The 23,911-nt window shown below is 43.1% G+C and overlaps 1 protein-coding gene across 3 annotated transcripts in view; it reads right to left on the bottom strand.

The window, feature by feature from the left end:
* Npsr1 (neuropeptide S receptor 1) overlaps window positions 1-23,911 on the bottom strand; it is a 219,679-nt gene that overhangs the window by 7,384 nt on the left and 188,384 nt on the right. For all 3 annotated transcript variants that reach the window (XM_017313417.2, NM_175678.3, XM_017313418.1), the window contains 4 exons: window positions 23,357-23,450; window positions 20,206-20,407; window positions 9,732-9,808; window positions 112-198 (listed from right to left, as the gene is read on the bottom strand). In XM_017313417.2, the coding sequence (XP_017168906.1) occupies window positions 112-198; window positions 9,732-9,808; window positions 20,206-20,407; window positions 23,357-23,450 (460 nt within the window). The remainder of the gene's footprint in view (window positions 1-111; window positions 199-9,731; window positions 9,809-20,205; window positions 20,408-23,356; window positions 23,451-23,911) is intronic.

The following is a 23,911-nucleotide window of genomic DNA, read 5'->3' as shown; positions in this document are numbered from 1 at the left end:
TGAAAGATAAATGTGCTTGTAGCACATTCCTTCCTTACATGGCCTGTCCATCGCCAGCTTATTTTTAGAAAGTTTATGCAGCTGTGTTACATAAGGAGGGGCATTGCTTACCAAGGATTATGACGATGCTATACTTGATGGCCTTGATTTTTGCCTTAGAGATGAGCCCTCGGTTGTAGCTGCAGCATAGTTTGCCATCTGTAGACAGAAAAGTGGGATGGTGAAGTGGGTAAGACAGTTTCCGTTGAGTGGAACACTGAAGGTTAGTTGTACAGACCTGCTTATGTCCTGCTCCTCTGGGACAGTGTTAGACTAAGATGGCTCAGTGGTGGCTGATAAGAGCTGCTCAATTTGCAACCCAATGCAAATGCCCAGATTCTCTTAGAAGGTAAGGTCAGACCACCTGAATCATCCATAGCTGGAATTAGACCACAAGGCTACAAGGGGGTGGATCCTGCTTGTTGAGAGCTGCCCTCAGGCATGAGCTGTGAAACCTATGAAGTCACTTCTGATACCCCCTAGAATAGATCCAGATCAACTCACTGATCACATTCAGAAATTCTGTAAAAACCCAAGCCAAATGAAAGAACTGCAACTGAGCCAGCACATAAGCTTTAATCATATGCAACTGTAATCTGAAGGCAAGATATTCAAAAGATGAACGTAAGCATCTGTGGAGAAGGCTTTGTCATAACTGAAGTCTGCATATTGAAGGATTAACAAATGCTTGTTGGATAAATCAAGAAATGCTTCTTACAGTTGAGTTGTTGTGATTAAAAAATAAGGTTGATTAAGATTTGCAAAAAAAGTGGGAATGAGTGGGTAGGGAAGTGGGGGGGGGAGGGTATGGGGGACTTTTGGGATAGCATTGGAAATGTAATTGAGGAAAATATGTAGTAAAAAAAATTGAAAAAAAAGATTTGGAAAAATGTGCAATGGATCTTAATGAGTAAAGAGGAGATAGGGAGTTGGGGCATTGGCTATAGGATCACTTGCCTGAAGGAATTGTTACTCTCCGACCTTCCCATCTCATAGGACATGAAAACTTTGTACACACTGAATAATCATGGTCAAGATACTGGTACCCACTCTTTACCTGGTGCCATGGAGTTTGGGCTAGCCTCAGGAAGCATAAAAAGAGAAATAGCTCAGGAAAGAGACGGCCTTTCACCAGAGAAGCCAACTGTAGACCCCTGCCATCCTCACTAATTTGAACTTAGAATTTATTTTAATTCTGGTTGAAACTGTCCAGAAGTTTACCTGTGTTCTAAGTATTCAGTCTTATTTCCAATACCATCTAACCTGGTCCACCAAACAAAGCATATCTGACAGTAGATACAGATGGAATAAAAAGGCTCAGGTAGAGTTCTTTTTCTTGTTTTCTAGATACTTTCCTTTAAGCAAGAGATATGCCACTCTTTACAAGGATGGATGAGGTGAGAGATACATAGCACAGCCAGGAACGGAGGAGAGAGCCGTTTCCTGTCGACTCTGTGCCAGTAGTTGTGCTGGGAAGCTGTGAGAGAGATCCAGAGATCATCATGTAAATTCAATGAGGAGAGATGAACTCCAAAGGTAAAGAGGCAAGTGTGGGCAAGAGACTCGGGAAGTCAGAAGCTGTTGCATAGAGCAAGAATGAGGAGGATGTGCTTGCTTGAAGCATAGCCTCTCCTCTTCTTCTGATGTTTACTAGGTTGTCTGGCATTTGGGGTGGAGAGAACCACTGAGGACAAATTAGGAAGACCTCAGACGTCCTTGTGAGGGCACTGGGATTCTCCAGACAGCAGCTCATTGAATGCTTCTAAGCCTTTTTACAATGTGGCTATTTCTTCATTGGAGGGGGCAAGCTATTATTAATAAATGGGCTTTGTCAGTGCAAAGAACTACATACTAGCTATAATTATTTGTACTTCTTCAGGTCAGGATCTTTGTATTATTCTGCATAGTTTTCAGAATCACAGAACCTTAGCAGTGTAAGAAGATAATATTTCCAGAGTCCTTCCACACCCATGGTTCTTAAGTGACATGATTTGCTTTGCAAGGGCTTTGGAAATTTCTGGATATATTTTGGGTTACCATAAGTATTAGTGTGTAAAGATGAGAGTGGCCTTTTAGTAGAAGGAGGCCAGAGAGTGCTTTTAGACATCTTCTAAGACCCAGAGTAGTATGCTCCCATGAAGAATTAGCAGTTTACCTTTCTGCAGCTGTTAAGGGTAAAGACCCTCATTTCCAGGGTGGTATCATGGGATGGATATAGCCCTCAGGCACAGACCTGAACACACCCTCCGTCTGTACCAGTGACTAGATGTTTGGGATACTTGCCTAAAGTTCCCCAGCCTTGATTTTCTAGTTTGTAAAATAAAGTGCAGCCTATTGGGTTACTAGGAAGATTAAAAAAAATGTATTCCTGGTGTGAAGATCTGTGCTGACATGTCAGTCACCTTGGCACTTGGAATGAATTAAGTTTCAACAGTGTTTTGGGATGAATAAGAGCTGTCTTTAAAGAAGAAAACTGATGGCTCACTACTGTAGATAGTCTGTTATACAATGGTGTTGCCATAGACAGCAGGAAATTATCAGGGTGAGATTATCTCCACGGGGGCAAGGAAAGATGATAGCAGATCAAATTATGTCCTTTCGAAGTGTCCCTGCACGCTGGCCCAAGGTAACAGCTGGTCCCTAAACAGTGTGGCTTTGAAAACTTAATTTGTCTTTTAGAAAAGTTTGTGAGAATGACATTTGTGCTCTGAAATCTTTTAAAATGGAAAAATCTCAACACTTTCCACAGGGTGACTAGATGACAATATCATCAACTTCCTGCCCTCTGGATCTCCCAACGAGATCAGTGGAAATCATCTTTAATGTGACCACTCCGGGAAAGGCAAAGCCTCCGGCTCCAAAGGCAGCTCTTCAAAGAGAGCTGAGTTACAGAATGCAGGTAATTCTCCTTTATTGGGAGATAAAAGGATTATTTCTACTCAGGACTTGGCACTGAGCTGTACTGAAAGCAGTGAAATTCAGCTGTCACTGGATGAATGGCTTGGGACGCTGGGAGGTAGCAGGCTCATTAGATTTGAGGCTGGAAAAAGCATGCTTTCGAATAGTGCTTTGGATCCAGGGTGTAACTGCAGTGGGGTCATGCCAGAGCTCTCCAAAGGGTCAGCTCCAGGTTTTTACCTCTCCATGGATTCAGGCTGACTGGGATCTCATTACTTCTTATTTCTGTGTTTATATAATTATATATTATTATTGTGGAGAACAGCTCTGGAACACCAGGAAATGTGTGTGGAAGTCAGGAGACATCTTTGTGGAGTTACTTTTCTCCCTCCACCTTTATTTGGACTCCAGGGATTTGACTCAGTCTTGAGCAGAAAGCACCTTTACCCCCCTGAGCTGTATTGCTCCCCTGAATCCCACTCACTCTATATTGACCCAGCACCTGCATCTGGGCACTGGTTCTCTGTAACTTTAAATCAAGGTGAACAGCTTTCCTGTCCAACAGGCAGACTCCTCACACAGACCTGGAATATGCACAAGTGATTGTTTTCTGAAATAAGAAATTCTATCTGGAAACATTTTAAAACAAGTGTGTTTCATGTATTGAAACTTTACTTATGAACCTCAGGTTCGTTTTTTAAAAACGAATATTTTGAAGTTTTGGAGATTGATTAGTTTTTAACAGTAAAAACTTTTATCCACAAATATAACCTAGTTGTTCCTGAGCTCATCAGTTAAATGCTTTGATCACATTAGCAGTCCTTTGTTCAACTCTGGGTTGGGCCATTTCCTTCCCAGGACCCTTCTGGTGCTAATTTTTCTGGTACACCATATTGCACATCTCAGAATGTCTCTAGCTCTTCCTAGGCTACCTCTTTCTTAGGGCACCATGTTGTCCTGACCAAATCTGCACCCTTGCTTCTGGTCTGGGCAGCTTATGCCATTCTACCTTGCCCTCTACTCCCAGCCACCCCTATGGAGAGGCTCAGGCTTGGGCACCATTAGGGCAACAGCCACGGCCTCTTTGGAAACATCCCCACGAGCTCTCTGAAGATGCCTGTGCCCTTCGGCAAGGGCCCTGTTCTCTGCTTCAAGTCCTTTGTCTATGTTCAGTCCCTGGGTAGCAGATAGGTCAGCACCACTGCCAGACCCTGGGTACCTGCTCTCAACTTGATGCTCCTTGCAATGGGGGGCCACAGCTTTATCCTCCGTGCTTTGCTGCCACAAGGGCCTATGCAGAGCTGGCAAAGCTTCCAGGACTTTTGGCATCTTGAGCTTCACATCCAGCATCTTCCCATGACCATAATTAAGGAGTGTGATGATTTCAGAATGTTCTAGCTGACTCCAAACTTACCTAGCCCTTTGATCTTATATCCCTAGGAGAATCCATTGTTCATTTCTTGTCTTGGGGTGTACCTGCTCACTCCATTAACTTACTTCCTTGTCTGAATCTTCAAGATGAAATCATTTTGAGGCTTTTTCTCAGGAGGAGTTTATATCAGCACTGACAGGAGGAACACCAGGGTCTGAGGGAGTGTCAACAAACTCACTGATTAGATGGTTTTGCCCTTCATACTCCAGTTTAGGAAAAAATCCAATTCTAAGGGATTCATGCTCTGTTCCGGCCTTCATGGCTATCAGGCACACTCGTAGTGAGTATACATGCATGCAGTGAAATACTCAGATGCATAAAATAAAAAAAAAATGGAAAGAAAACTTTCTGTTTTGTTAAGTCTACTCATGTTTTAGAGTTTCTATAGGTGCTAGAGCTTCTTTCTGCTAACTGAAGCAGGCACTGTGCAGGCAAGCAGCCTCAGGGTACTGGTGATGCATATGCTGTGTGTGCCACATGGTGCCTGGTAAGATGATCTATAAGTGTACTCTGTGAGATGACAGGGATGAGAGTACTTAACTGAATGCTAATGGTGTATTAGCATTGGTTACTATTGCATTTGATTTGTTACCAGCCATGCTTAGGGAGGAACTGGAAAAAAAAAAAAAAAAGAAATGAGCATAGATCAGAGTTAATTGACATAACAAGAATAATAAAGGAGTAAGAGAAAGTCTCCAAATTTCTGATCTTAAAGAGTTGTAAATACCAACTGCTTCTGGTTTGCACTGGCTATATTTCTTGTGTAGCCCATTGTGAAGTGAAAATACAGAGCAGCCTTAAATCAGCCAGAGGCCTTTCTAAGTGTGCAGATGCAGACGAGAACAGCCTAGTCCCCAAATACAGCTATTAACAGCCTGAAGTTTTAAGCAGAAAACACCCTTTTAAGATTTATCCTTGAGAAAATGACCAGAGCAAGGTTGTGGCTTCCCATTTTGTGCCTCAGCTGCCTCAAACGATCTCTACTGGGTGGAGAGAATGGGATTAGGAAGGGAAGGGAAGGGAAGGGAAGGGAAGGGAAGGGAAGGGAAGGGAAGGGAAGGGAAGGGAAGGGAAGGGAAGGGAAGGGAAGGAAGACTTGAATCTGAGGAGGTTGGGTCTGGCCATGGCTGCCAGTATGTGGGACAGACCAGAAGCAAACAGATCAGCAGCCCAGTGCAAGTGAGAGGGATGTTACTGCCAAGCAAAGTAACATCATGAGATTTGTTTGCATGCCAGTCCTTAGAATTATCAGATCACTTGGAGAGCAGTTCTGTAAGTGGACAATTGCATCTCCTTGAGAGTTAAACAGGTACTTCCTAATTACTGCTGGGGATGTGAGTCCGGCTTTCCCTTCTGATATGCAGCTGACCATGGTTTGCTGACTTCTAATTGTGAATGCTTTTTAGACTTGATCTCTAGGAGTTCCTCTTGTGTTCTGTATACGCACCTTCTTCTGGGCATGATATGCCAAAAATTTCTCCTAGAGTATTCAGACTGGTTTGTAACATGCTAACAGAGTCATACTAATACATGTCCACTTGCTGAATGATTTATCATGTATCTTGTCTTAAAAGTCTCTTCTTTTCCAGGGTTGTAAAGATATTATATTACTTTTGTTAAAAGACCAATGAACTACTTTTACATATAAGACTCTAATTCCCCTGGAGTTATGCTTTGACTATGGATGGAAATAACGTTTTAATTCTTTCTCCATGATCTTCTGACATATTTCAAGTCCTTATGTATGTGTAGGTCTGTTTGAGGCACATAATATTTTCTACTATTATCTATTTTATGTCAAAGACACCCTAACAACTCATACTTGAAACAGAAAACCTTCTCTAATTTGTCCTACTTTCCCAGGAATAAGTCTCAGCTCTTGAACTTTTCTTATTTCATGTCTTAATAGAGGTCTTAAAAACATCTACCAGACTCAATAAAATGAGTTTTAATTTGCCTTTGATATAGAATCCTATTAGTTTGTAGATCAGCTGGAGAGTGCCAGCATTTTAATGATATGGACTCTTACTAGCTACAAAATCCCACAATAGTCGTTTACTCCTATCTTTGTATTTTTTTTGTACATGCCATTTTTTAGACATAATTCTGTATAGAAAGGCATTTTGTCTGTTCTCAGCCACAGAAGAAGCTGGTGCTGAGAGCATGAAACAGTCTCATCATAGAGCTTTCGAGCTACAAAGCAGAACTCTAACCTAGTTCCTAACCAGAAGGTTTTTTTCTCTACCTCACTCTGCCTCATAGAGTTTGACACAGCGTAGATCATATCACACCAGCAAAGCCATGAGGCTGAGATTCAGTTCTCTACAGAAATATCACGGTTTTGTCTGTTTCATGGCTTTGCTGATTTCATGTTCTCATGCAGAAAATGCCCACGCTGTAAGGTATAGTTTCTCCTAGTATTCAAACACATGCCAGATCCTGAGGTCTAATGTTTCGGTCTATGCCATCTGTTTGTGGCAAAGTCTCTGGTCATTTATGAGCTGTTCCTTTCAACCTCTGGGTGGGAGAAAGTAAACATGCTTGTCAACAAGAGAAAGGGCTCCACACTAAAGGTGAGGTGGGCTTGGCAGGCAGTGTTTACAAAGTGAGCTTCTGTTCACATTAATCGTAGCCAATGTTCCTCGATGATGAGCAATAATCCCAACATGTCAACACCGCTGGAGATCCCATTACCAGCCAAATTCTGAGCTGCCTGGCTGTTCTGACATGTGGGATATCAAGGAAAGTCCACTGATGAATAAAATACTGACAGAATGTGAGACTTCGAGACTAGCTGCTGGCCTCATTCCGGAAGCAGGTCACAGATGGTGACACGCTAAAAACAGGTGTCATGAAGACTCAAATTTACATTAAGTGGTGAAATTGACAGTAGCCATTTCTAATTTAGGAAAAGGCAATGCTATGCATATTAGTGGGCACACATCTCTAAGTGGTTTGTACTGATTCAGTACTGAAAGTTGGGAAAGTCCAATGTTGTGACTAGAAAGTACAAAAGAGGGAGACATAGGGAACATTTGAGAGAGGAAGTGCGAGCCAACAGTGATGGGGAGGCCTACCAAAGATCACCTCAGACCTCTGGCTGTGTGTGCCTTGCTCTCTTTCCCGAGTAGTGAACTCCTGGAAAATGAAGTAACCTTCACCATAGCTCATTGGGCGAGAAGTGCAGGCAGAAGAAGAGCTGTCAGGGTTGAGGTTGGGAAGGTGAGAGCTCAGGGGGTTGGGCAGGGAGGAACAAGGCAGAAATCACAAGATGGAGGACTGAATCTGGAAGAACAGAACCCAAGCTACCTCAACCAATCCAAACTCAGAACCTTCACCTACAGAACAAACACTTCAGTGCTGGGCCTGGGAGGCTACTCCAGGGGCACGCTGTGGATGGGCTCGGTGTGGATGGGCTCAGTGTGGATGGGCGCCCTGTGGATGGGCGCAGTGTGGATGGATGGGCGCACTGTGGATGGACGGGCGCACTGTGGATGGACGGGCGCACTGTGGATGGATGGGCGCGCTGTGGATGGATGGGCGCGCTGTGGATGGATGGGCGCATTGTGGATGGGCTCAGCGTGGATGGACGCGCTGTGGATGGGCGCAGTGTGGATGGATGGGCACGCTGTGGATGGGTTCAGCGTGGATGGGCGCGCTGTGGATGGGCTCAGCGTGGATGGGCGCGCTGTGGATGTATGGGCACGCCTGGATGGGCATGCTGTGGATGGGCACTGGGCTAAAGACCTTGACTTTGGATTTTTAATAAAAACAGGTTTTATTTTACTTATTTATTTTCCACATTGGAGCTGTTTTAAAAGTCATTTATCACTTCCCTTTCTATAATTTTCTTCCTCGTGGGAGGTGGCCGGGCTTAAGGGGAAAAGCATGGGTGTTCTAATCAGTCACATGTGTTTGATCCTGGTCATGCCAGCATGTGATACACATAGAAATAGCAAGATGCCTCACTTTGGAGACTTTGTTTGTTTGTTTGTTTGTTTTTGTTTTGTTTTTGAGACAGAGTTTCTCTGTATATCCCTGGCTGTCCTGGAACTCACTTTGTAGACCAGGCTGGCCTCGAACTCAGAAATCCGCCTGCCTCTGCCTCCCGAGTGCTGGGATTAAAGGCGTGTGCCACCACGCCTGGCTGAGACTTTTTTTTTTCTTTTAAGTCTACAAAATACTACATTGAAAATTAGGCAGGGATAAGAGAGATAGCAAACGGAAGGATGTTCTATGGCCAACAGTAGAAGCCCTTTCTCTCCTCCTGGTCTGTCTGTCACTGGGTCACGGTCTGAGATTTGTACCCATTGCCTTATACTGCATCGGGCTCACGGGGGCACACAGCATAACCACCTGCATTAAAAGGAAAATGCCACGATTCACATTCCTCTCCACGTTCTCCAGGGAAAGAGATAGAGATACTCATGCCAAATAAACCTGTGCATCCTCGTGGCCACCTCCTGTCACATGGAAAAGAAGCTTTTCCTGTGAGAGGCCAATCTCCATCTGTGGAGATCTGGGGAATCCAAGTATGAACAGAGAATTAGAGATAACCTACATAACTGCCACATCATAACAAAACCAGAAATCTTTCTTCTTTCTCATCTTTACCAGTGTAAACCAGCCAGACACAGTCCTCCTTCCTGGAAATCATGGCAGCATCCAGGTCCTAAAGCGTTGTATAGATGTGCCGTACAACTAAGTTCAGTGAGTGAAACTTAGGGAAGGTTCCTAGAGGGCTGTCTCAGTGTCAGTCTTCTTTGGGGTAGATTGTCAGGGAAAATGTGTGGACCGAGCCATGCCTGTTTTAAGGCTTAAGATCATCCGGTAGTCAGATGGTAGATTCACTCATTTCTAAATTCTAGCGAAACGGAGAAGCCCATCTTCAAGTTTGGTGGATATGTTGTGCTCCCAAGGTTCTCCCTGCCATGGCAACCCCCATGCTGCTTCAAAAGCTGCCCCAAGGGATGGACGGATAATGTTTGCATAGTCGGACAAGCTCAAAATACCCTCCTCTCTCTTCCACATATTTTTTCATCTTATTTTTTATTTAACTTTCTTGAGTCCATTCTCTCTTTCTACTGTGTGACTTCTGGGTATTGGACTCAGGTCCTCAGGTTGTGCAATAGTGGCCCTAAATCCTCTATCATCTCACCAGCCCTCTCTCTCAGCTTTCAGGGAGGCCGAGTGGAAGATAGATTCTCATGGGCAACATTTGGGGGGGGGGTCTATTATTCTATTGTTTGGTTCTGCTATAATCAAGCAATCTTGTGGACCCAAATACCCCAAGCTCATATAGCTAAAGGAGAAGTTTTGCAGGAGATAGGTTAGGAGAGAGCTGAGAAATTCAGAGCCTTACCTGAGCAGTTGGAAATCACCGTCTCATGGGTTTTGCTTTTCATCCAAATAGTTCGGATCACAAGGCCATAGATAACGCTGTATAAAAAAACAACAGAGAGCATTACCATGGCTGAAAAGTCCACAGTGTGAGGAATCTGAAAGCTGACTACTTTCATTTCTCCTTGAGAAAGATCCAGTGAGAGGGATCTCAACCATCCTTGACAGCTCTGCTTGATCATACTGAAGGTGTCAGAAGATCAAGGTCATGGAGCTGCTAGTATCTTAAACAAGTAGATAAAATCTGGAGGATTTAAATAATCCAGGTGGTCAGAAATGCAGTGCCGATTATAATTCAAACTCAGCTTAGGAGGTAAGGATCTTCTACTATGTATGTGCTATTTGGTTTTAGTTACTCTCTCTCTACTCTCTCTCTCTCTCTCTCTCTCTCTCTCTCTGTGTGTGTGTGTGTGTGTGTGTGTGTGTGTGTGTGTGTGGCAGGTATGTGGAAGCCTGTGGGTGATATCAGAAGTTCTCCCCCATATTGCCCTTCTACCTTTTCAATGAAGTTTGGCTTCATTTTTTAATCCCAGATTAAAACATAGTTTGCACTGGTCAGCTTGCTTTTGGAATTCCTTGTCTCTGCCTTCCAAATCTAAAATTACAAAGGGAACTCATGGATGTTAGGAAAATATCCACCATGTAGTTCAGGCTGGCTTCAAGTTTATAGCCCTTCTGAATGCACTCTGTAAAGGCTGGCATGGCAAGATGTCAGCATACCTACTCACTATAGGATAGCCTCTGGGTCCCTCCCTGAATTCTTGCAGGAGTGGGATCATAGCTCCTTGAGTTCACCAGGGATCTGCTACTTGCCTCAGCTAAGGTTGTTGTCCTCACTGAGGATACAATGAATGGAGCAATTGTATAACTGCATTATTTCTCAAGGCAGGGCTGCTGTTAATCCCACAGCCCCAGGAGAATTAGTTCTGCAAAAATATGAGGGGCCTTGGAACGATGCTTTCCCCATTGTGCATCTGGCGACCTCTTGCCCCAATTTAGTCCCCAAACATGTTAACAAAACACAGACCCAGTTAGCCTTGTGCAGGCCCCAGCACAGAGGCACTACAGATTGGAAATGTACACTGTTGCTAGGCCCAGGTTTGTGATGACATATTACACAGTAGTTGAAAACCAGCACCCCAAGCCTAAGTTGAGATTCTGTAGCACAAATTTCTTAAAATCCTGAGTGTCAAATATGATCATATTTAAAGAGCTGAGTACAGTACTTGAGTATCAGTGGGCTTAAAACTATACTTTTCTTTCTTCTTGTTTCCACTACCCACCCCCTATTTTCCCACCACACCCACTCTTCTTCGTGATGAGGTCTGTGCCAGCAGAATGTTAATAACATACACACATCGGCAAATTTTGTATTTCCCGTCTCCTTTGATAAATACAAAAATTTCAACTCTCCTCAATGTTACTTGACATTTAAAGTTTACTGAACACTTCAACTAAAAACTTTGGTGCAGAACACTGCCTTATTTTTAAAGTGCATAATCTTTCCTCTTGAGAATTGGTAGTTTTAAAAAAAAAAAAAAACAACCAGAGTTCCAATTTGTGGTAGCTGACAAAGCACTAATGGATTCTAATGGGCTTTAGACTATAACTTAATTAATGACCATGTTAAAGCTTTGTTTTTTTTATTGCTTTTTTCATTCTTGCTCTGGGAGCAGCTTTTCATGCTCCAGGGAACCTCAGGCCTTGGTAGAGCATTCTCTTTCTTCTGATAGTCCATCTAGGGACTTTCCTGAAGTCTATATGCCTCGATTAAGGGGGAAAAGGGGGGGGGGAGTTTAGCAGTAAGCATTTGCTCTATGTGGAACATTTGTTAAATCAGAACTTTCCAGGGTAAATGAGACAGAAGGTATATTAGTTGCTTTTCTAGAGTTGATAAGCAACAGCTTTAGGGAAGAGAGGATTTGGGCTCATGGTTTAAGGGGAAGTCATGGAGACCAGAATATCTTAGTGCTATGTAAGCAGTCATGAAAGGCTGATCACATCTGGGTATTTTAGAGATGGAACAGGAAGTAGAATTAGGCTCTTAACATTAAGAATCCCTCCTCCTATCCCCTCTAAGATCTACTTCCTCCAGTTGAGTTCCCCCTGCCAAAGGTTCAACAACCTCCTGAAAAGCAGGAGTCTACATGATTCTGTAGGCCACATTGTACATTCAAACCACTCCTGGAGGTAAGGTCCCAACCATCATGATCCGTTAATGCTACCCAGTATTTTCCCAGTGATAATCCCAGTATTTAACTCACCAATGATTCAAATGCTGGTGACAATTCATAACATGTAGGATGTTAAAGATAGAACTGTCTTATGAGTTGAAGCCTTGGGCCTCATTGGCCCTACTTTTATTTACAGACAAGTAGAGGAATACAAAGCCAGGCTACCCTTGACAGCTGAACAAATGGAACCAGTGGGTGCGCATCCTTGTCATCTACTGTTCTAGGAAAGCTACTTCTTCTGAGCACCAGTCACTCACCAGAAACTTCTTTTTTTTTCCATTTTCTCCTTCTTGCTCATTTTTTTTACATCTAATAAGTGAGCAAGTACTGTGGTGCTGTCCCTTCAAAATGACTCCAGAATTTGCACCTACCTTTCCATCTCTTTGGTGTTAGTACAAACCTTTGCAATCTCTCTCTTTTTTATTTCAAAAAATTTTTTACTATCATAAAATATAAATAGAGTGCATTTTAATCCTTCTAATTAAATTGTCCTGTATCAATAGGTGTAGTCAAACTGATAGATGGATGTTACCACCTCCTGTCCGTAGAATTCATCTTATTCTCTCGTATCTTAGTTACTATGCTATTCCAAGAAAGAAATATCATGACCAAGGGAACTCATAAAATAATGCATTTCCCTGAGGGCTTGCTTACAGGGGGATAGTTCATGATCATCATGGTGGGAAGTAGACGAATGTGATGATGAAGAAGAAGCTGAGGGCTTTTGCATCCTGAACCACAGGCAGTAGTCAGAGAGAAAGAGATTGTGCCTGGGGTGGGCTTTTATAACCTCAACCCCCTGCCCCCCAGTCATACATCTCCTCTCCTCCATCAAGAATAACTCTCCTAATCTTTCCCAAACAGTTCCACTAACGGGGACCAAGCATATCAGCCTATGGAGGCCATTCTGATGCAAAACATCATATGTGTCAAACTCTATAGCTATCAAACAAAAGAAGGTAATATTTCATAAATATGCACATTTAGCCCTTTGTGGGAGTGATGTTAGTCTCCCAAACTTTAGTCTGTATGCTCTTGAAACACATACACCTTTAATCCTTTCTCTTATGGTATAATAATATTTAAACACCTCTATCCTGCTACTATAGCCTGTAACCGTAAGTGATGGTGATACAGGACAGAGAGCTTCAAGTCAGCTCAACTCCTGCCCCACCTGAGCAAGTTCATATTCATGAGGTGCTATCACTGTCATGGCATCAAATTGTCTCACTGTTTTCTCATTTTGTTCCATCCTCTATTGGCTGTATCTGTATGTTGTTTATCATTCTTTGTGTGCTACCTTGCAATGAAACGTTACTCTCCATCCCATTCCCTTTCCCAGGCAGCTTCTCTTCCTTGGAATACCCTGTTAGACAACACAGGCTGTGTAAAGGTTGTCTATGGCAGCCCTGTGCTGAAGATTACATACTTAGAAACAGTTCAAGGAAAGGCAGTCTTTGATGTTTGACCTTCATCTGTGTCTTGGATTGTGGTAACTTTCAAAGAAGACAGGCTTCTAGGAAACATGAAACCTGAAGGATTTCTCTGTCACAGAGCACCTCTGGCCTGTAATGATTTAGTTTACCTCCTGAACTTATAGAAGACCATCTAAACACCACATTCTCCTTTATGCAATTCAGAGGCAGTTTTGGATTACAGAAAGTCAAGTCAGTAGAGTCAGGCTTGCAGGTCCATCTCTGGATGATGTCGGGGATAGACCGTATTCCTTCATTGTGGATCAGAATAATGAGGACAAGCAAAAGAACACTCAGAGCCTGTGTGTTTGCAGGTTGATTCTGCACTGCAACAATAGAAACTCTGGTTCCCAGGAGAGCAGCAAAGTGAAATGGTTGATTACACTTCTCAAAGTTTGACCTTGGTTTTATATATAAAGTTTTCATGTGTGCAAACAAATGAAAGAAATAAGCACATATACATATATACATGCTTGTTTATCCACAGTAAACACCTGGAATGGCACAGACCCAGTGCTTTTGAGGACAAGGGGTTTGCTGCAGAAAGATCTAATTTTTATTTAATACCAACATGCCCTTGTAGGAAATGTAAAAAAAGAAAAAAAAAAAGCACTGTCCTTTCTATAAAAGGGTTTTGCAAGACAAAACTTCATTTAAGAATTATTGTGAAGAAACTACTTGGCAGAAATTCAAATTCCTCTAGGATCAGATCTTTCTAAAATCAAAATAGCTGCCCAGACTTTCAATCAACTTTCTGAGTTGGTGCTCAGAATTGTATTTTGTGTATCAACTGCACAATTTAAAATAAACCAATAGTGTAAGAATGTGAGGCGAAACTCTGACCACTGAGAGTGATGTACAGGCCACCCTTTGCAGGTAACACAATCACAAAAGAACTCAAATGATATGTACTCACTGATAAGTGGATATTAGCCCAGAAACTTAGTATGCCTGAGATATAAGATACAATTTGCAAAACATATGAAACTAAAGAAGAACGAAGACCAAAGTGTGGACACTTTGCTCCTTCTTAGAATTGGGAACAATCAACCATGGAAGGAGTTACAGAGACAAAGTTTGCAGCAGAGACGAAAGGATGGACCATCTGGAGACTGCCATATCCAGGAATCCACCCCATAACCAGCCTCCAAACGCTGACACCATTGCATACACTAGCAAGCGTTTGCTGAAAGGACCCTGATATAGCTGTCTCTTGTGAGACTAGGCCGGGGCCTAGCAAACACATAAGTGGATGCTCACAGTCAGCTATTGGATGGATCACAGGGCCCCCAACGGAGTAGCTAGAGAAAGTATACAAGGAGCTAAAGAGATCTGCAACCCTGTAGGCGCAACAATATTATGAACTAACCAGTACCCTGTAGCTCTTGACTCTAGCTGCATATGTATCAAAAGATGGCCTAATCGGCCATCACTGGAAAGAGAGGCCCATTGGACATGCAAACTTTATATGCCCCAGTACAGGGGAACGCCAGGGCCAAAAAGTGGGAATGGGTGGGTAGGGGAGTGGGGAGGAGGGTATGGGGGACTTTTGGGATAGCTTTGGAAATGTAATTGAGGAAAATAAGTAATAAAAAAAATGAAAAAAAAAAGAAATAAAAACCTTTGCATTAGAGGGCTCTAGTGGGGCCCTCACTGGGTGTGCTTCTCTGCTAGATTTGATATAGCTAAGCACTCTCTGCAGAAATAAAACTTACCTTACAAAAATACTTAACACACTGAACACTAAATGCGTAGTCTTATACGTCCATACTAAGCTGTAGCCTACGCTATGGTATGGTGTAGAGATTTAAAAGGGGTAGACAATGAGCAGGAACCTTTTTGTACTACCCTGGGGAGAGACAGCAACAGTCTTGCCAGGGTTGCTTCCTTGCCTTTGATTTGGTCTTACCACATTAGGAGTGACCTGGTGCAGGACAGGAGAGACTATGCCTGAAGAACCCTTGCCTTTTATCTCATGAACATGGAGTGGGAAGAAGAGTCATGGCCCTTTCCTCATGTTTCAGAAGGTTAGCAATCATGATCAGAGAGGTTAGCAATCTGTAGGTGACTCTGCTGAGTCTGTCTCTCCATAAAGCAATCCTTATCTCCTTGGCCCCATCTTTTAATAGGTGCTGGAGACCATAAAATAACAACCTATGCCAATTGTGAGCGTTTTCTTTTTGTCATACACAAACTCTTACTTTGTGAGTTCATATAAGAGCTATGAATATAAAAGCATAAATCCCCTACTTTATGGATGGAAAGGCTTGGGTTACACAATGAGGAACTTTTAGAGAGATTAAAATTAAGATCAGTTTGCCAGAGAATCTCTGAGTGTAGAACAGAGAACCTCACATTCTATATAATAAGAGTCCACCATGATAACAGCCTCTCACAAACATTATCCCTTTTACTGCTGCCAACAACATTCTGGTCAGTGTTAGTGTTCGTTTCATACCCAGGTAGAGAATGTCAGAACTGTTGATGCTGAAGTCCCCTGTCCCTTCTGTGGCTCCCAGGCTCCTCTTTAGAGCAGGCTGTTCATGCCAGCTGTGCACCAACACAGATGTGACTGAGCAGAGACAACCTCCTTCTCAGACTTTTGTTAAAAATCCAAGTCGTTCTCCTGAAGACATTCTCTTCACCTCTTTGGTTTGAATTGGATCATCCAGCCTTTCCTAAACCCTCTAGTGCCAGGGCTTGGGGTGGGGTCTGCTAGGGGGATGTAGGAGAAGTGGAAGGGAGGTTGGATGTTCCACACAAATACCCACTGTTGTTTGTTTTGTTTCTAAACAAGAAGATTTTACTACTCATTAGCGGACAGTATTTAGACTATCACTCCTTTTCCTGATGTGACAGGTTGACTCAGGCCTCACTCTTCTCCTCAGCCTTAGGCCTCATGTTATTGCTAGTGTTGGCCACTGGGACCCTTTTAATCACCATGGCCTTGTACTCTAAAAAGGACTCCTTTACCATGGTGGTCCGACACTGTCTAAGCCCTATTGCCCAAGCAAAATGAATAGATTTTCCTCACAGAACACAAACCAGCGCTCCGTAACTAATGTGCATCTTCCCACTTGTACCTTTGTAATTGTGACCATGGATCTTTTCTGCCCACGCCTTTGTTTCTGAGAGGGAAAGTGATTGGAAGGTAAGTAATCAATTAGGTCACAAGAAAAGAAGCCCATTGAAAGCAGAGCAATTACACCAGGGCAAACAACCTCGCTGGAACAATTAGGCAGCCCCACCAAGCAAACTGTGAAACCGCAGGAGTTGTTGTGACCCAGAAAAGCAGAGTGCTGCCTTTGCTGTCTGTCAGTCACGGTGACTTCAAGCCTTGGGAACTGATTTAGTTGATGATGGAATTGCGACATCTTTATTCATGCACAGCTCTCCAGAGAGTTTGCTACTGGTGATGCGATATCTCACGTTCTATTTCCTTCTTTCCTTCCATAAATACTAATATACGAACTAACACACAAACTGAAGCAGGCATGGAATTTTCACACTGGAAACATACATGTGAAATGTCTGTTTGTGTGTGTGTGTGTGTGTGAAAGAGAGAGAAATATGAGAAACAGACAGACAGACAGACAGACAAATAGCAGAGACCATGACACATCCATGGAACATTTAGTACAGATTATTATTTGTTCTGTATTGCTCACTTAGTCCCATATTTACCAAATGTTTGTTGGATACTAGATTGCGCCTCAGGAAATTAAAAAAATAACACTACATTCATTAGAAGCTGACAATTACATTATTCCAAAGTGATAAAGCCAACTTGAAGAAAGTGGGGATGAATCTGGAGAAATAGAGACCCTGGGGCTGGCAGCGAAAACTCTCCAGTGGATTTGGTGGAGAGGAGAAATGAAGGCTGTGAAGGAGTTTGGACGACCCAAGGCAGGGTGATCCTGGGATTGCTGTGAGGTGTCAATAATGAGTGGCTAACAGTAAGCCTTTTACAATACATTACAAACAGAAAAGGCTATCAGTAAAAGAATCTGTCTAAGGATATAGGATGGAGAAAATGATAACTTTTAAACACATATACATAAGTGTTAGAATATGTTTAATTTAAAATGGACAAAAGTGGTAATAAAAAAAAAACAGGAATATGTTCATCTCATTTGTTAGGAAGGAAATGCAGCCAAAAACAAAAAAGGACACCTAGATGTGGTGGCTCACCTCTGTATTTTCTCTTGTGAGGTTGAAGTAGGTGTTGCAGTGAGCTGTAGGCTAGACTGGGCTATGTAGCTACTTGCAGGATCTACACACAATATCAGGTCTCCCAAACAAACAAATAAAACAACAAAGCAGCACTAACAACAAACACCCCTCACAAAAACTGCTTTTTCTGTTTGTTTGTTTTTGTTTTGCCTATCACCATAGCAAATTTAGAAGCATGTATTTAGCAATTTAGCATGGACAAGAGTTCAGAGGCATGGTTACCAAAGTGAGTGCATACCATTGAGTCTTTTCTTAGTTTAAGTAATCTTGGATTAAGTTTATTTAACCTTATATCGAAGATGGTATCAACAACAATGGAAACAAGTCAGGGGTTGTCATAAAAACGAAAACGGAAGAAGAGCGAGAGAGACCGAGAGAGAGAGAGAAAGAGAGAGAGAGAGAGAGAGAGAGAGAGAGAGAGAGAGAGAGAGAGAGAAGCTAGTACAATGCGTGCTTGAGATTGGTTTAAGAAGTGGAGAATGCCTTGTCCCCCAGAAAGAAGCCCACTCTTGACTTAGAAAGGAGTAAAGCTGGTGGCTGACCACTGACTTCCTGACAGACAGGAAATGCTTCCAAGAAGCTCAAAGACAGAGAAGGTCACTGGCAGCCAGGAAGCAGGCACAATTCTAAAGGAGCCTCCTTTAGAAAGAAACACCCTCTTTGAAAATATTTCACAAACAAATTCAGCCTTGACTTTTCAAGCACACTAACAAAACAAAACAAAACAAAACAAAACAAAACAAAACAAAACAAAACGTTAAGCAGCAGGCAGTCTGGAGGTCTGGAGGAGCAGTCCTACTGCATAAAGCAGTCAAAGGAGTGTGGGAAAGCAGTCTCAGAGTCACAGAACTCCTGAGAAATCTGCCAAGGTCTCCTGCTGCTGGCACCTTCCCAGTAAGTAGGGACTTAGAAGGCGTGGCTTAATGAAGGCTGAGAAATCAATCAGGAGTGAGGCCCCACCCACGCCCAGCCACTGGAGTCTTGTGCTTCCATTGCTGCTTCTTTCCTTTGGGCTGGTTACATAAACTTAGGCCTTCATCTTTCCGCCCAACCCCCTCTCGTGCAACTTGGTGGATAGGAGAGCAGCAAGTTGAGACAAATGTGGACGTTAGTTTGTCCGTTCAGAAAAGACGACTGGACAGCTACTTATCTCACAGGAGCTAGTGACCTGCTGTCCCAGTCACTGCTTCACCCTTGAGAAAATGTCGCAGCTGGATGGTGATACCTAGAATTCCTCCCAGCTTTAGGGTTTCAGGAAACCAAAGATGATCACTAAACACAAAGCAGGCCAATGTCAGGAGATGCTTAGAAATAGTCAAGGAGAAAGACAAGAAAAACAGATGCATATTAAAGCAAAGAGGTGCCGGTCAGTGGTGGTGCATGCCTTTAATCCCAGTACTTGGGAAGAGGCAGACAGGCAGATTTCTGAGTTCGAGGTCTACAGAGTTCCAGGACAGCCAGAGCTATACAGAGAAACCCTGTCTTGAAAAAGAACACCCCCTCCCCCAAAAAAGCAACAAGGTGTATTTTTTCCTAGCATCGTTTGGGAAAGATCAAATAATAAAATGATACTGCCTTTCTCTGGCCTGGGAGAAGAGCCAAGAGACTCCATATTGTCTGTCAGAGCTCACATTTGCTGAGTGTTTGTGTACTACCACAACCCAAAGGCTGACCTGTCTTTCCTGTTGCTTAATGTGACCCATCCTGGCAAGTAAGGGACACCCCAAAAGTACAGGACTACCACAGCTCACATGCACACCTGCCATGTACCTCATCCACACAGGAAGGGCCACTGTTGCAGTGGAGTCTGGCTGTGTGAATGAATGAGACCCCACCCTATCTTTGAGCAGGCTGCCCTGATCATCTCTGGCCTCAAGAATAAGTTCCATTCTGTGACTTAATTGCCAAGGCTTTTTTTTTTTTTTTTTTGCATTAAACTATGCCTCCTTCTTCTGAATCCCACCATAGAGTCATTATCTACTTTTCTCTGATATCAAAGTCCCCTGCCCATATACTCAAGCACGTACTAACATACTATTACAATTTGGGGTTCAATTTGTTTCAAGTGTGTTTGTCTTTTCATTTCTAATATCCCTAAATCTAGTATTATAATTTGTATTTGAAAGATTATGATACTGGAGAAAGAACAGGGTATGTGTTATCAGACAGACCAAAATTTCAACCCAGTGTAATGCTAAGTTCCTTAACTGCTCAGATTTTGAGTTTTAATTTTCATAAAATGAAGTCATTTATTTCACAGAGTGGCACTATGAAAGATGGGACACAGCCACTTGGCACATATACGTGACTGAGTGCATCCTCAGTAAATGTTCTCCTCTCCTGACTCTGCCTTAGAGAGCTGGGCTTAGCATGTGGTAACAGTAGATAGGATCCTGCATCCCAAGGAGTTCCCACAAGGTTTTTGGAACAGTTACTGACCTGAAGAAGCAAAGTAGAACAGTGCACAAGCAGGGTCCAGCCCGTGGCCTCTCACCTGATAATTGCCAAGGGAATGAAGTACACCAGAAAGGCGACGATGGTCATGTACGGGGTCCAGTAGGAGTCATCCGGCCACAGTGCCCAGCACTGCACCTCACCATTGGAAAGTGTCCTTTTCCCAAATATGATCAGCGTGGGAATGGAGAACAGGAACGAGAGGCTCCACGCTATTCCGATGAGGACTTTGGCTTGCTTCTCTGCTTAAAGAACAGAGAAAGATGCCTGGGCACCCGGACACATGCTTTGAGAACACACGGGGTCCTCCATAGAGACTGACCTCTGGCTGAGAGCCACTGGGACCTGTCAGTGTCTCCTACAGCCTCAGTTTCCTCAAATGGATCTAATGCCCTCTGCAGCATACAGCTTGTACATGAGGGTGCAGGCCCACCTACCTCTCACTGTTCCCCAACTCTAAGACAATTCTCTTTTAAATCTCATTTAGCTGGCTGGTACAACTTTCCTCTAAATGTTTAATCTTGCAATTCTTTAATTAGCAGTGTGTCTTATAATTATTTCTTTGGTTCTTAATCTGTGTTCATGTCTTTTTCTTTTTTCCTTTCCTTTTTTTTTTTTTTTTTTTTGGCGGCGGGGGGGGGGGTGGTGTTCTTAAGTTTTGTCAAGATTGTCACAAGAAAGATACTAGTTTCCAGTTTCTGGCTATTAGGAACAAGACTGCTATGAACACAGTGGAGCATGGAGCACCGGTCTTTGCGATATTGTGGGGAGTATCTTCTGGGTATATTCCAGTATAGCGGGGTCTTCAGGTAGAACTATTTCCAATTTTCTGAGGAACCACCAGATTGATTTCCAGAATGGTTGTACCAGTTTGCAATCTCACCAGCCATGGAGGAGTGTCCCAGAGACTGATCCAGTGACCAGCCAAGTTTGGATCCATCCCATGGGTGGGCACCAATCCCTGACACTATTACTGATGCTATTTTGTGCTTGCTGACAGGAACCTAGCATGGCTGTCCTTCGAGAGGCTCTTCCAGCAGCTGAATGAGACAGATGCAGATTCTCACAGCCAAGCATTACACTGAGGTTGGGGACCCTAAGGAAGTGTTGGGGGAAGGACTGAAGGGGCTGAAGGGGCTGGCAACCCCATAGGAAGATGGACAGTGTCGACTAATGTGGACCCTGAGAACTCCCAGAGACTGAGCCACCAACCAAAGAGCATACACAGCTGGTCTGAAGTCCAGGCACGTATGTCACAGATGACTGCCTTGTCTGGCCTCAGAAGAAGATGCACTTAATCCTGTGGAGACTTGATGCCCCATGGAGAGGATGTCTGGGGGAGTACCCTCTCAGAGGTGAAGGGGAGAGTGGATAAGGGTAAGAACTCTGGGAGGGGGGACCTGGAGGAGGCAGCATTTGGGATGTAAAATAAATAAAATAATAATAGTGACAATAATAATAATAATAAAGATTTTAATTATTTGTCTTTTGGGGTACAAAATTCCACTTTTCCTTTTGCTATTGTTCATGATTCTTATTTGTATAAATGGTTGAGGGCCTTGATGCAGTGACAAATAATTTGATTTATTACTTCTGCTTTTGATGTGATTTCTGTAAAGACTCTATCCTTCTTAGGATGGTGGAAGGGTTGTCGTTATATTCTTTAGTCTTGCATGTTTGAATGACTCATTTTCCTAGTCTAAAAGGGTCTGTATTTAATTTGCTATGTCATAGTAAATTCATGTTTTTAACTGGCTATAAAGCTAGTTCAATATTATATATTAACAAGCCCATTCTTTTCCAAGTTATTTAAAGTTTTATTTTCTCTGTGTGTGTGTGTGTGTGTGTGTGAGAGAGAGAGAGAGAGAGAGAGAGAGAGAGAGAGAGAGAGAGAGAGAGAGGGAGAGGGAGAGAGAGAGAGATATCTGTGTATATACATATCTGTCAGTCTGTGTGTGTGTGGAGTCTGTGTGTGTATGCATATATGTGCTATTTTGCTAACATTTGTTCTATCAGAGTCTGAGATTATTTTCATATTAACACATATTCTTCTTCTTCTCCGTTGTTGGTACATTACTAATTCTTATCAGTTACCCTAAAACCCATAACAGTACCAATCTCTCTGTAGTTGCTAGCTAAGGACACTGTCACTTTATTGAAGAACAGTACAAACAAACTCATGTGTGGTCAATTAATGAAATTCCCACTGCTCTCTACTTACTGTGGCTCTCCCATGAAATTCTGTAGATCTACTCAAAGGTTCTCATCAGTCATTCAACTTGCCTTCTTTAGGTAGGGATTCTATGGGCTGCCTTTTAAATGCATTATTTATTTTCCCTAGTTTAGCTTTTGTCACACTTAAAAGATACCTGATTTCCTCCTTGTTTTCCCAGTCAAATTTCAGTTTCTGTGGGTACATGAGAAGGTTAGGAGCCCATGGGCCAGGTCTGCCCATGTGCAGAGCAGAGAGCACCTAGCTGGTCCTACACAGTGCTCATCACCAAAGCACGACGGCTCCTGGTACCCCAACAGTAGCATCTCCGTTCTGTTCCCCATGGATGAAGAGCCTCCAACCCTCCCACCTGGTTGGAGAATTCTGGAACCTTCATGATGCCCTCCTGCCTCAGAACCTGAAGTTTCCCAAGCTCTGCCTCTCCTCCTGCACCATGTACTGAACATCAAGCAGCACCCCTATCCCTGCTTACTACTGTGATCATCATCTGAGGATATTATTGGCCACCTGCTTTTCTCTTCCAGGAATCCTGAAGTAAGGAGAAGTTCCCTTGTTTTCAGTAAATTAAAAATACTTCGTGGTTTGAGGATAAGGAGGGGCAGGTATTTGTTTCTTGAGAATGAAGAGCTTGAAGGAATTGCACCTATTTTGCTGTAAGAGTGTGCTTGCTGGCAGGACGTTAAGGAAGCAGATGGAAGCACAGGCTCAGGCTGGCCCACCAAGGATTTCTCCTATGGGGTGAGGATCAGGCAGCATTCCTCTATTCTTCTGACATCCAAACTTTCTTTCTATAATTTTATCTACACTCTGAACCGTTAGACAGTGATGGAGGAGGAGAAAGACAACAGAGAGAGGGGTGGGGAGAGGAGTGTGGTTGGGGCATAGAAAACATCAATAAAATATTAGCAAAAATATCCTTACCCCGTAAAAGAATCTTTATGAAAGAATGCCAGCTCACCTCCTTGAAGAAACTTCATGGGGTAAACGATGGCATGGTATCTGTCTATGCTGAGGGACACCAGGACGTAGGTAGAGGCATACAGCAGGACAACCTAAGGACGGGAACCAGAGGACATGTGTGACTTCACATAGGAGAGGAAATGCACATAGTATGTAATATTCTTGGTACTTACAAACCAGGGGATTGAATCAAGATATCAGTGAGGTGAGAATTGAGGTAGAGAGGTACTGGCCCTCCCTGCTGGAAGCAGATCTGGGCTTTGCCGCAGGACTCTGCGTTGCTACTGGCAATAGGGTTAGAATGGCCACAGCTTTCTCTGTATGTTCTACTCTCTTCTTGGCCTTCCCATATTTCAAGCTCAGTCTCTCTTGAGAGTTGCATGATACATTTATCTGGAATTGACTTTTAAAGCTAAAATAATTTTCTCTGCCACAATTGACATTCCAGAATAGTTCAGAAACAAAAGTTCCTTTGCCTTTTATCAGAAAGAGTAGTTGAAGGTTAAAGGAAGGGTTCCGGTTTCCCTGCGTTCACAGAGAGCCCCGCCCCCTA

This window comes from Mus musculus, chromosome 9, assembly GCF_000001635.26.
Source record: "Mus musculus strain C57BL/6J chromosome 9, GRCm38.p6 C57BL/6J".
Classification (NCBI taxonomy): domain Eukaryota; kingdom Metazoa; phylum Chordata; class Mammalia; order Rodentia; family Muridae; genus Mus; species Mus musculus.
The sequence above is the reverse complement of the archived record's forward strand: the minus strand, read 5'-3'. Positions and strand labels throughout refer to the sequence as shown.